The sequence below is a fragment of the Sinocyclocheilus rhinocerous genome, unplaced genomic scaffold (genome assembly GCF_001515625.1).
Source record: "Sinocyclocheilus rhinocerous isolate Xijiao unplaced genomic scaffold, SAMN03320098_v1.1 scaffold7333, whole genome shotgun sequence".
Lineage (NCBI taxonomy): Eukaryota > Metazoa > Chordata > Actinopteri > Cypriniformes > Cyprinidae > Sinocyclocheilus > Sinocyclocheilus rhinocerous.
This window is the reverse complement of record NW_015628216.1, coordinates 93,827-106,268: the sequence shown is the minus strand read 5'-3', so window position 1 is coordinate 106,268 and position 12,442 is coordinate 93,827. Positions and strand designations below refer to the sequence as shown.

The following is a 12,442-nucleotide window of genomic DNA, read 5'->3' as shown; positions in this document are numbered from 1 at the left end:
CCGTCTCCACAGTTGCTGTACCACCGCTGAGCGGCTGGGTCACCGGCTCGGCTCCTCAGTGAAAACCTGGTATGCATTGCACCAACTGCCTTTTTATGCTCACGCTGTGATCAGCGGCAGCTGGATGCAATAATTGCATGCCAATGTGCATTGGCTCGTTTAGTTACACTCGAAGCGAGATCCCAATTCGTCAGTCACGATGTGACGTCTCTGTTCCCTCCTTCAGGGAACGAGGGTTACATACGTAACCGAGATGTTTAAAAGAACAGCATTTATTTGAAAAATAAATATTTTTTTAACATTATAAATGTCTTTACTGTCATGTTTGATCGATTTAATGCATCCTTACTTTATAAAAGCATTATTATTTTCATAGATAAATGAAGTTTTTTTTGTCTATTTTGAAAGTTAACAGCGCCTATTCTGCTAAACTTCTCCTGTTGTGCTCCACAGATGAAAAAAAATACACCATCAGAGTAAATGGAAAAAAAAAAAAACATTTTTGACTGAACTATTCCAATAAGTTGTTGCTGGTCCACCAGCTAGATACCGGCATAAACCAACCCGGAGCTGCAAATGAGTCATGATTGTCTGTCTTTAGTGGAGGTGGTGAGGCGTGTCTGTACCTTGAACCCACTGACTGATGGTGGTGATGGTGAAATGCTCTCCGTAACCTGAGTGAAACACCCGAGAGCTCCTGGCCTCAGATGAAGCCTTGGTTCCTGAACACACAAACATACAAAAAACACCAGCATCAGCTCGCCTTCAAGATATTTCCTTTCCGAGCTGCTGTTTGCTTTCCATCGCTGGGCAAACAAGTGGGCAAAAAGAGGCTCACCCTGATAGACAGCATGATCCTCGACCGCTGAGGACGTGTCCCCTTTGACTGTAATAAAACTCCACGGATGCCTGCAGAGAAACACACACAAGAGAGAGAGGAAGGTGTGTGAGGGACAAATAAGTCTGAAGATTTGGCCATGAATAAGATGTCCCTCCTAGACAAACATTCTGACTTTCACTGCTGTAAATGATATTGACTTAAGGTGTGATTGGCGGCTCGCACTTCTCAGAGAGGACTTGGTAATTACAACGCCAGGGTTTCCCATCAGCCCTTGCACCACTCTGAGAGAAGCAGCCTGACTGACACCATCATCAGGACAATTTTATTCAGCTAGACCAGTGTATAAGTGTATAATATAAATAAAATAAAATAAAACAAAATAAATAAAAGTTAAAATTATATAGCTGTACTTTTTAGAAAACAAACTAATAAAAATTGCAAAACAAAATGTAATTGTTTTTTGAATAAATATTTTTTTTATGTTTTGTATTCATTTATTATATATCAATAATTGTATTTATTTGGTAATAATTTACAATAAGGTCCCATTAGTTAACATTAGTTAATGCACTAACTAATACTGTATTAACTAACAATGAGCAATAAATTTGTTCAAGTATTTAATAACCTTTGTTAACATTAGTTAATAAAAATACAAGTGTTCATTGTTAATTCATGTTAGCTCAGGTCCATTACATAATATAAACAGATACAAGGTCTGATTTTAATGATGCATTAGTAAAATATTGGAATTAACATGAACTTGTTAGTCCATGTTAGCTATATGTAGTGTATTTAGCTAATGCTGTTAACAAATAAAACCTTAATGTAAATTGTTACCATGTACTTTACTCTTCCAAGGCAGGCAAATGAGAAATTGTTTGGTCACACTTTATTTGGAGACCAATTCTCACTATTAACTAATTATTAACCATAACTTTTGCCTAAATAAACTCATAATTTGCTTCTCATTAACAGTTAGGTTAAGTCTGGGTATATGGTCATGCAGAATAAGGTATTAATATGTGATTTATAAATACTAATAAACAGCCAGTATGCTAGTAATATGCATGCTGATAAGCAACTAGTTAATAGTGATAATTGGTCCCTAAATTTAAGTGCTACCAATAGTTAAATTAATTTCCAAATATATGTTTTCAATAAATAGTAGTAGTTTTTCTTTTTAAAAGAAACTAATAATGAGGACTAAAGCCAGAATACTTTGTACAAATATGCAAACTAAACATACTTAACGTGCGCTCTTGTGTTGCTATGACTCACATCCAGCCGCTCTATTCACCGACTGCCTGCTGCATACAGCACACTCAACTAATCAGCAACTGCAAGTTTGCCGTACAAGTGGCAGTGAATTTTTGAAAGATACTCTTTATAGCTTTATAGGAAGGCACTTAGCAAATAAACCTGGCATTGTGCCACTGGCCATTTTCACTGGCCTCCATCATTTTCACATCTAAAGGAGCAAGTACGCAATTTTGAGTTAAGATTAGAGATAGAAACTCAGGAAATCTGCCTGAATATATATATATATATATATATATATATACATAGAAAATCAAGTAGGCACATTCAACAGCATTGTGAACCTAAATATATGTGTTGCCTCATCCTTAAAAGTCATCTGAATTGAGTTTTTGATGTGGTTGGATTTGTGTGTGGGAAACATAAGTCATTGTGTGGGATTATTTAAATGTGTGCGATTGTAAAGTTTAGGAGCAACTGAGTTTCCCAGGCATCACGTGTTGCACAGATTCTGGATTGTAGCTTGGTGTTTCATTAAACATTTTAATTACTCCAAAGTTGTTATCTGTCACAGCTATGCTGATAATTTTCTCACAGCCAAGCTTCACTCATGTAAACAACAATTTCATTCGCACAAGCCACAGTATTTCCTAACCAACCCTGAGAAAAATCACTCAGAGGTTGATGTTTCATAGTTTAGAAGACCTAATGGAGGTTTCGGTTTCATTTAAATATCAGCTTTGTCTCTCCTAAAATCCCATAAGAGAAAAAAAAATTAAACGAGACAACTGTTGATGTTCAGAGAGCGTGCGCAGCTATAAATTAAAGTCTGTGATTTTTCATTCCTAATTCGTAACGATCTGCAGTCCATTTGCGTTCTAGGATTCGTTCTAGTAATTTTCTAGTAATGACTTCATAAATTCATGCAATTTATATTCCATAAACTGAAAGGGCTTCCCAAACCCTGTTCCTGGAGATGGACCATCCCACAAAATTCATTTCCAACTCTAATCAAACACACCTGAACCAGCCAATCAAGCAAGCACTGCATCCCAACTTCATTATCATCCATCCTAAATAGTATGCGATTAGAATTAGATTGTATAGCATCTGCATGCTTTTTAGGCTATTATAGCACACAATCCTTTGTGCAACAGAATAAATTGCAGAAAAATTACGCTAATGATTTCAAACAGACTTGCTTTTTATTTTTTTTATTACCCCTTTTTATATTCCAGTCTGTCAAGCATTTTGAGTTGCATTTTATGTATGAATTCAGAAAAGGTGCTATACAAGTATTATAAATTTTTTTGTGCTGTCAAACGATTAATCGCGATTAATCGCATCCAAAATAAAAGTTTTTGTTTACATAATATATGTGTGCATACTGTGTATATTTATTATGTATATATAAAGACACACACATACAGCATATATTTTGAAAATATTTACATGTATATATTTATATTAATATAATTTATATTATATATATATATTTAATATATAAACGTAACACATTTTTCTTAAATATATCCATGCATGTGTATTTATATATACAAAATAAATATACACAGTACACACACATATCTTATGTAAACAAAAACTTTTATTTTGGATGCGATTAATCGCGATTAATCATTTGACAGCACTAATTTTTTTCCACACCCTTGAGGCATATTTTACGCATTTCCATCAAAAGCTCCATAAAAGTTTCCTCTATTTTGTAAGCTCTATTAGAGTTGTGTGCAGGAAGGTAGAACTACAGGAACAGGGTTTTGCCACTTATTTAGATGCTATTTCAAGAAATATATTTCACTGGTCTCAGACCAGCAGCGATGCAAAGAGGAAAATGTGAACGCAGCCAAGCTGATACCTGACTGGACCAGATTGCTCTAAATTCAGTGTCCAATTCTCAACTAATGCTAAAGCAAATTCCAGACCGGTCATGGATAAGAAAACTACTGCTAAGTTGGAAATGAGTCATAACATTTCAGAAGCCAGTAAGCATACTGAGTGTGACTGTTTTTTTTGAAAGCTGTGATTCAATAACAGACGCTCATTTCTGTGATGAAAAATAGTCATAGATCAATCGCCTGTGAAGATGCCAACTTGGAAGCGCTGTTTGTTTTGACAGTCGATTTGTAATTACTGTTTTAATTCCAACCGCACATTAAAACCATCAGTGAGTTGGTTTTACATGATGTACTGACGTAACAAGCTTTAATCTGTCAAGAAAATTGAAAGAAAATCTGCCTACATTAATTAGGAATGAACTATTTTAGAGTAAGAAATGTGGAGGAGAGATGGTGCCCCACTGACCTATCAGTGTGCAGCACCTCTCCGGTCTTGGGGTTGATAACGTGAATGATGATGCCTCTATTGCCCCAGCTCCTTTCGAAATGGTAGCTGTTCTCATTACCCTGCCCAGGATGGAGGGTTTTGTTCAGGAACGTCCAGGACAGCTTCTTTTCGCCGTGAATCTCCAAGGTTCCTCCGGTTCCTACGCCAATGTACTTGCGGCCAAAATAACTGTGTTCGACCTCGGTGTCATCAGACCTTTTTCAAAACAACAACAAATCAGTTTATCAAATAGTCCTATGAATTTAGAATTGAAGAGAATGCTTTTTAAATTCCTGACTAGATCGCAATCAACTGTGATTCGAAATTAATCTATATATCAATTTATTTATCTTATGTGAATCTTGAATAACCTAAACGGCACCTAGTAAAATAAACTTAATCATACCTAGATTTTAAATTACTAATAAACTTCTTCTTATATTAGAATTTATTTCTTACAACTAATATCAGTGGCATTCAACCCATTCCATCTGATTACAATTTAAATATAAGCAGAATTAAAGTGGAATGAAATTGAAAGAAATTCATATAACTGTAATTTTCACTAGAAAAGCAAAGTTGATCTGAAAACATACAAAGCAATAAAGTTTTAAGATTTTATAGGCCAGATCATTCAGGACAGTGAATCATTCATTAAAATGATTCGTTCAAAATCACTGATTTATACTGGAATGAAACGTTGTGAGTGAATCACTGAGTCACTCATCCAACCAGGTCTTTAAACAATTAGTTTAAATGATTTTTTTTTTTTTTGGAGAAAATGATGCAAGCTTAGTGTTTACATTTTTAATTTACATACTTCCATATTTTTCTTCAAATACTTCATTGTTTGTTTATTGCATTTTATAAATGAAGCAAATAACATTTTATCAGAAGCTCTAGTAAATTACATGTTATTTTGTTAGTAGACTAATGTTCAACAATGTTATGAAAAATCTTCTTCAGAATCATAAAAAACATGACTGTTATTTTAAACAGTAAAAAAAGGTGATTCTCAGTTTATCCAAAATTGTGCACATTAACCAAAATGCATTGCCTGTACTGAATTAAAATTCAGTAAAAATTCCTTTTTTAGCATTGCGATTCAAATGACCATACAACTTCCTGTAAGGTTCGGCCAATTCAAATTTGCAGTCAAGAACTGAATGGCAGTCGGTTAACCGATTCTGAATCTAGCCCAAATCCTTTAAGATTGCTTAAAATTACAGGTTTAAAACATTTCCGTCCGTCAAATTCTCCTCCAAAACTTTTTGTGATGTGTAAGTGCTCTTATGAAGGCTGCAGGAGTGTTTCAGCAAGTCTGATGATTTTTCAAAGCCTGTATTCATACCTGCCAAAGAGAGAGATTGTGAGGTTGCCTTTGTAAGGGCATTCTGGACTGCCGATGTGAAGTTCACCCTTGTTCCCGATGAGGATGTGCTTAGCCCGCAGAAAAATGGGTCGAATGGAATCAGCGATCACAAGCTTCCCTAAAAAGAACAAACAAAATCAAGACAGTCCCGATCTTTCACCCTTGATTTTCAACCAATGAGGATGCTTTCCAACTCTAACTCTAGTACAAAAAAAATTAAAAAGATGATTACTGGCATGGAATGTGATGGAATTCCCCCATCAAATATTCCACGCTCAGGGCGACCCTGAGATGAAATGTGTTTTGATTTAAGCCTGTCAAGGCTCTTGTCGCCTTCATCATGACGGACGTAAATCTTTATGGCACTTTAATGTTGTGAAGATGTTTGAAAGAGTTTTATTAGGAAGATCTACCTCCGTTGAGGATCTCGATGGAATGGACGGTCGTGGATGAGGTGAGGATGACTTTGCGGCCGTAACCGATGGTGACTCTGTGGGCTTCATTGTGACCGGGAGTCCAGGGTTGTAGTCCAGACATCTTATCTGGACAAACTGGAAAAGATATAGACATTTAAATGTGAATAAGTAACAGAAGTCATGCTGCATGTTCAGAAATACATAGTCACCTTTTCAATAGATTCTCATTTATTACAAAATAAAAATTTCCTTGAGCTACTGAGATTAAAAAGCTTAACATACTATGAAAACACAACTTTCAGAACTCAAAATGTCCTTTCCAACAAGAAAAAAAACTCACGACTATAATAAATCGACCTCAGGGTCACAAAAATATATACATATGATACAAGGAAAAAAACTACAAATGAAACTTTTTGAGATGACCTATATATCTCAGATGTCTAGACTAAAAACTGACCATGATGACTGTTCAGTTCGTCTGCTATTACTGCGTTGATAAAAATAAGTCAGCGGTTGAACCACAGGCAGATGTTTCTGACTGCAATCAGACTTTTTTAGTGTCACCACATATTAAAAGGGTCTCATTCTTCCCTTTAATGCTGTAAAAACCTCTGAGAAGCCACACACTTGATTTGAATACATCATCATGAGCATTTCCATATCTCTGCTTTGAAATGAGAGTAAAGGGCTTCACTGAGCTTTCCAATGCATTTTCTTCTGCGTTACAAAAAGTCAAAGCCTTGAGATGCAGCAACAAAAATAATGACAGTAATAATCACCCAGAGGAACGGCTTATTGCTCTTTCATAGCTCAGGAGACTAAGGGTATCAGTTATGTTCATTTGTGACCCTGGAGCACAAAACCAGTCTTAAGTAGCACGGGTATATTTGTAGCAATAGCCAAAAATACATTGTATGGGTCAAAATTATTGATTTTTCTTTTATGCCAAAAATCATTAGGATATTAAGTAAAGATCATGTTACATGAAGATATTTTGTAAATTTCCTACCGTAAATATATTAAAACTTATTTTTTGATTAGTAATATGCATTGCTAAGAACTTCATTCGGACAACTTTAAAGATGATTTTCTCAATATTTTGATTTTTTTGCACCCTTAGATTCCAGATTTTCAAATAGTTGCATCTCGGCCAAATGTTGTCCTATCCTAACAAACCATACATCAATGGAAAGCTTATTTATTTAGCTTTCAGATTATGTACAAATCTCAATTTCGAAAAATTGACCCTTATGGCTGGTTTTGTGGTCCAGGGTCACATTTTTGTTCAAGTATAAAGTCATTATTCTCCAGAAATTTAGCAGAAATAGAAATAGCTGAGTGTAGAGTTTACCCTCAGAATTAAAAGTACATTATATAAATAAATAGATAGATAGATAATTAATAATTAGATAGATAACAGAAATAATTAATTTGAAGTACTAAAAATACTAAAACTGAAAAAAACTAAATAAAAAAGAAATACATAAAAACTAGAAATACATAATAGAATGAGAGAAAATATAAAAATAAAAGCTAATTCAAAAAATGTACAAATATTTTTAGAGTATACAAAAATAGTAAAATAACACTCAGTTAAATTAATAAAAAAATAATAGCACTTCATGAGAAATGGTCTTTTTCTCAAGAGAAGCAAGAAAAATACTTTTTCTTACCTAAGGGAGTATTAGCCCAAGTTGCAATTAAAAATGAGGAATCTAGCACATCGTGAAGATGTTTGGGAGGATACAGTCAATTACTGGGAGCGAGAGATTTGCATTAGACCAATTATAAAGTTCATAATCAGGATTCACTTCAGCTATTTGCAACATTGCTTTGGGTGGACATCTGACATGGAGGGTCACCTAACAGTAGTGCAGAGGTCTCTTATAAAGGGATCAAACACACAATCATGTATTTGTCTTTTATTTTATTAATCAAAACATGCAAGGAAGGAATAAAGGAATAGTTTATCCAAAAATGAAGAAAAAAAAAAAGAAAAGAAAAAAAGTTCACCCAAAAATTTAAATCTATAAAAATGTACCAACACTCAAGCCATCCAAGATGTAGATGAGTTTGTTTCTTCATGGGAACAGATTTGGAAAAATGTAGCATTACATCACTTGCTCAGCAATGGATGCTCTGCAGTGAATGGGTGCCGTCAGAATGAGAGTCCAAACAGCTGATAAAAACACCACAATAATCCACACCACTTCAGTCCATCAGTTAACGTTTTTTGAAGTAAAAAGCTACATTTTTGTAAGAAATAAATGCATCATTAAGACATTTCCAAGTTCAAACTGTGGCTTCCAAAATACGAGTTCTCTATATGTGTAATATTGCTTTCTCCAGTGAAAATCTCATCTGAGTCAGGAGAGAAATATGCACACTGTTTACAAGCGAAAAACAGTTCCAAACAAATATGTTCTTGGATTTTAATTGAGAGGAAAATTAGAGATGGACTTTTTCACTGGAGCAAGCGTCATTATGGATTATATTTTGGCCACAAGTGACAGCTTAAACTTAAAAACATCTTAATGATGGTTTTGTTTCTTGAAAAACTCACAGCTTTTCACTTCACAAGACATTAATTGATGGACTGTTGTGATGTTTTTATCAGCTGTTTGGACTCTCATTCTGACAGCACCCATTCACTGCTGAGGATCCATTGCTGATATAATGCCTAATTTTTTCCAAATCTGTTCAGATGAAGAAACAAACTCATCTACATGTTCGATTGCATACACAACACTCAAATGCTCCACTATATTTTGATATTAATTCATTTAGAAGTACTTATTAGCAGCTTTCTCTCACTTTTGTCACAAAGTTGTTTTCATAAGCAGTATATATATATATATAAAAAGCTGGAAGCATAGCTAACTAAAGGGACAGGCAATGAAAGAACAACAAAGTAACTATTAGATAAAGTGTGCCTTTAATAAATTACCCCATTCATCCTGAACTCAGCTCTCAGAGAACAACACAATCAAAGAAAACACAGCAGCCTGTCATTTCAAACAAATGCTTTTATGTGACCACTAACTAGCTGTCCTGAAGTGATACATTAATCTCATCGCCAGCCTTTACAATACACAGAATCCATGCCGCGAAACAAAATTGTGAAAAGCCATCACGCTTTGTGTCGTTAACAAAAAGCTGTTCAAATGCAGATTTTCACAGAGGAATCCACTAGCTCAAAGGCATTGCTGGATATACCACAAACCCAAAAGAGTGATCTCACTCTAAATGCACATAAAACATGTTTTTGCATGGATTTGTGCGATGGTATTGAATCATGCAACCATTATGACCATCTACTGTAGAATGCATTCATTTTGACTTTTAATGTGGAAGGCCATGCTGCTTTGTTAGAATTGCAAATCACATTTCCAACTACAAGGTCTGAAAGCAACTTTGGTTTGTTAAATTACAGTAAAGCTACTTTGCTGAGTTGAAGGGAGCAGAAATGCACTACATTTACGGGCCTGTAAAGATACGGATTGTGCTGTTGGGTTTTGGCTTAAAACTGAGTTAGCTGGACTAGAATGAAACACGGTGGAACAAAATTCTCAAAGGGCTTCTGTGGGTTTGGTGAACTAAATCCAAGAGCCTTCTTCTGTAACAAGACTCTTAGTCATGCGGTCTCTCTGTTGGACGGATTAAAAATGCACATAAAACATGTTTTTGCATGGATTTGTGCGATGGTATTGAATCATGCAACCATTATGACCATCTACTGTAGAATGCATTCATTTTGACTTTTAATGTGGAAGGCCATGCTGCTTTGTTAGAATTGCAAATCACATTTCCAACTACAAGGTCTGAAAGCAACTTTGGTTTGTTAAATTACAGTAAAGCTACTTTGCTGAGTTGAAGGGAGCAGAAATGCACTACATTTACGGGCCTGTAAAGATACGGATTGTGCTGTTGGGTTTTGGCTTAAAACTGAGTTAGCTGGACTAGAATGAAACACGGTGGAACAAAATTCTCAAAGGGCTTCTGTGGGTTTGGCGAACTAAATCCAAGAGCCTTCTTCTGTAACAAGACTCTTAGTCATGCGGTCTTCTCTGTTGGACGGATTAAAACGAGGCTAAAAGGATGTCGGTATATTTTGGATGGCCACATGCTAACCTCTGATACTGTACATCAGGCAGTGTCACAATTCAGCCTGTAAAGTGACAGCAGATAACAGAGGTATAACAGACAGAAAGGGCAACTAATAATTTTAGGGGAGAGAAATTATGCAACTAAGGCTATAAAACATAAGGTTATGTTAATATGTCAGAAACTCAAGGATTTGAAACTTCATGCTTTCAAAGAATAAACTCTTGTATTTTGAAGATAAAAAGGGAATTTCGTTTTATATTTTTAATTTGATATTTTGTTTTATTTTATAATTTAATTTTAAGTATTCCTAAAATAAAATACTTTCTTAAAAAGATTAAAAAAAAAATTTTCATTATATACCTTTTTTTAATTGCATTTTTTAAAATATTTTATAATTTTATTCAAAGTATACTTTATGCTTTCAAATTACAATGAACTATTGTTCAAAGAAACTTTATATTTTATTTTATTTTATTCACAGCATACTATATGCTTTCAAAGTAAAATGAACTATTGTAGTTTAAAGATACATTTATCTTTACATATTTCATATTTTATTTATATTTTTAATTTTATTTCATATTTTTATTTTATTTTTAAATATTTTTCATATTTTTATGTTAATTTTACTTTATTTTTATTTTATTTTATATTGTAATTTCTTATTTTATTTAATGTAAAAAGTCATGCCATTGAAACACCATATAAATCAATTATGCTTTCAAAGTACAATGAGCTGTATGATAATATTTTATTTTATTTTTATATTATTTTATTTCATGTTTTATTTAATATTTTTATGTATTATTTTATCTTATATTTTCTTTCTTTCTTTCTTTATTTATTTATTTTATTTTATGCAAAAAGTCATGCAACTGAAGCACTTCGTGATTAAAGTGAAACAGAAGAGCAAGAGAGACGGAAACTCACCAGCCTGAGCGATGTGAAGAACAGCTACTACAATAAAAGCAACACAGATCTTCATTTTCAGCACTGTTGGTTTGGTCCAGAGTTTAAAGGCACCTCACCTGCAACACAAAACACAAAAAGCTTCATTTACATCTAAAGCTGAACTGTGTCATTTCTGTGCCACCAAACGTAATTGCAAAAATAATTATTGTTTTCCTATTTCTGCAACTGTGTGAGTGAATTATTCACATTTCCAAGGCAAATCGACCTGTCCCAATGCATACTGAGTTGTAATCTGAGTATTCCATTGAAAAAAATCCCCTTAAGCATGCTCGATTTATTCTGGGCATGTATGACACCATGACCAAACATGTCACTGAGCGTGTGTGAAGTTGGCATAGAAACCGGCCAGCGATTTTGTCAGTTTGCCAGAATCTGAACGTGTCGGACCCCAGTTTTGCATTCATTTGAAACTTGCTAGATCTGAAGGTTACGTGGTTATCTTCAAAGAGATTACAAGAGCACCAGCAATTCGACTTGAACCTCCATAAAGGATCAAAGGCTCCGAGGGGCCGAGGGCTCAGGTACTGCCTCGCTAATAACGGTGTGCTTGTTTAAATGCACTTACATAAAAAGTTACATAACCGATATAGACATACACGGGATCCTGTTTCCTGGTTTCGGTATTGCAGACTCCAGCTATGCTTGACGGACCAATTATACGACGAGGAAAGAGACACGACAATGCTTCCTTTGACTAACCCATGCCATTTTAAACGGTAAATGTATTCTTGCACATAAAATCTGTGCAAATTCAGCCTAAATGAGCTGTTTTCGTTGATATTGTGCATTGGCATTATTATGTTGTGATGGTTATTAGCACTGCCAATCTGCCCGAGGCGGGATGGCTTCCTTGTCCCAAAGTAACGGTTGCATCATGACCTGTCCGACATGTCAAGCCTGCGCTGTTATGCATCTGCTCCGTGTAGCATGCGAATCCGTCTTTGTTATATATTGAGGAACAATGGTCTGCAACTGCCAACTTCTCATCATATTGGCACCGCAATCCGTTCCCATCTGTGTCTGTGCAAAGGATTGTGGGAATATTGCAAAGATTGTTTGTCTGGTTTATTCACGACAATGCTTCCTTTGACTAACCCATGCCATTTTAAACGGTAAATGTATTCTTGCACA

General features: G+C 34.8%; 1 protein-coding gene across 1 annotated transcript in view; it reads right to left on the bottom strand.

The window, feature by feature from the left end:
- LOC107737206 (cell migration-inducing and hyaluronan-binding protein-like) overlaps nt 1–12,442 on the bottom strand; it is an 81,851-nt gene that overhangs the window by 9,378 nt on the left and 60,031 nt on the right. Inside the window, exons 3-8 of the mRNA XM_016548651.1 lie at nt 11,270–11,367; nt 6,227–6,364; nt 5,793–5,931; nt 4,421–4,657; nt 839–909; nt 627–722 (exon numbers count right to left, since the gene is read on the bottom strand). Coding sequence (XP_016404137.1) covers nt 627–722; nt 839–909; nt 4,421–4,657; nt 5,793–5,931; nt 6,227–6,364; nt 11,270–11,324 — 736 coding nt within the window. The 5' untranslated portion in view covers nt 11,325–11,367. The remainder of the gene's footprint in view (nt 1–626; nt 723–838; nt 910–4,420; nt 4,658–5,792; nt 5,932–6,226; nt 6,365–11,269; nt 11,368–12,442) is intronic.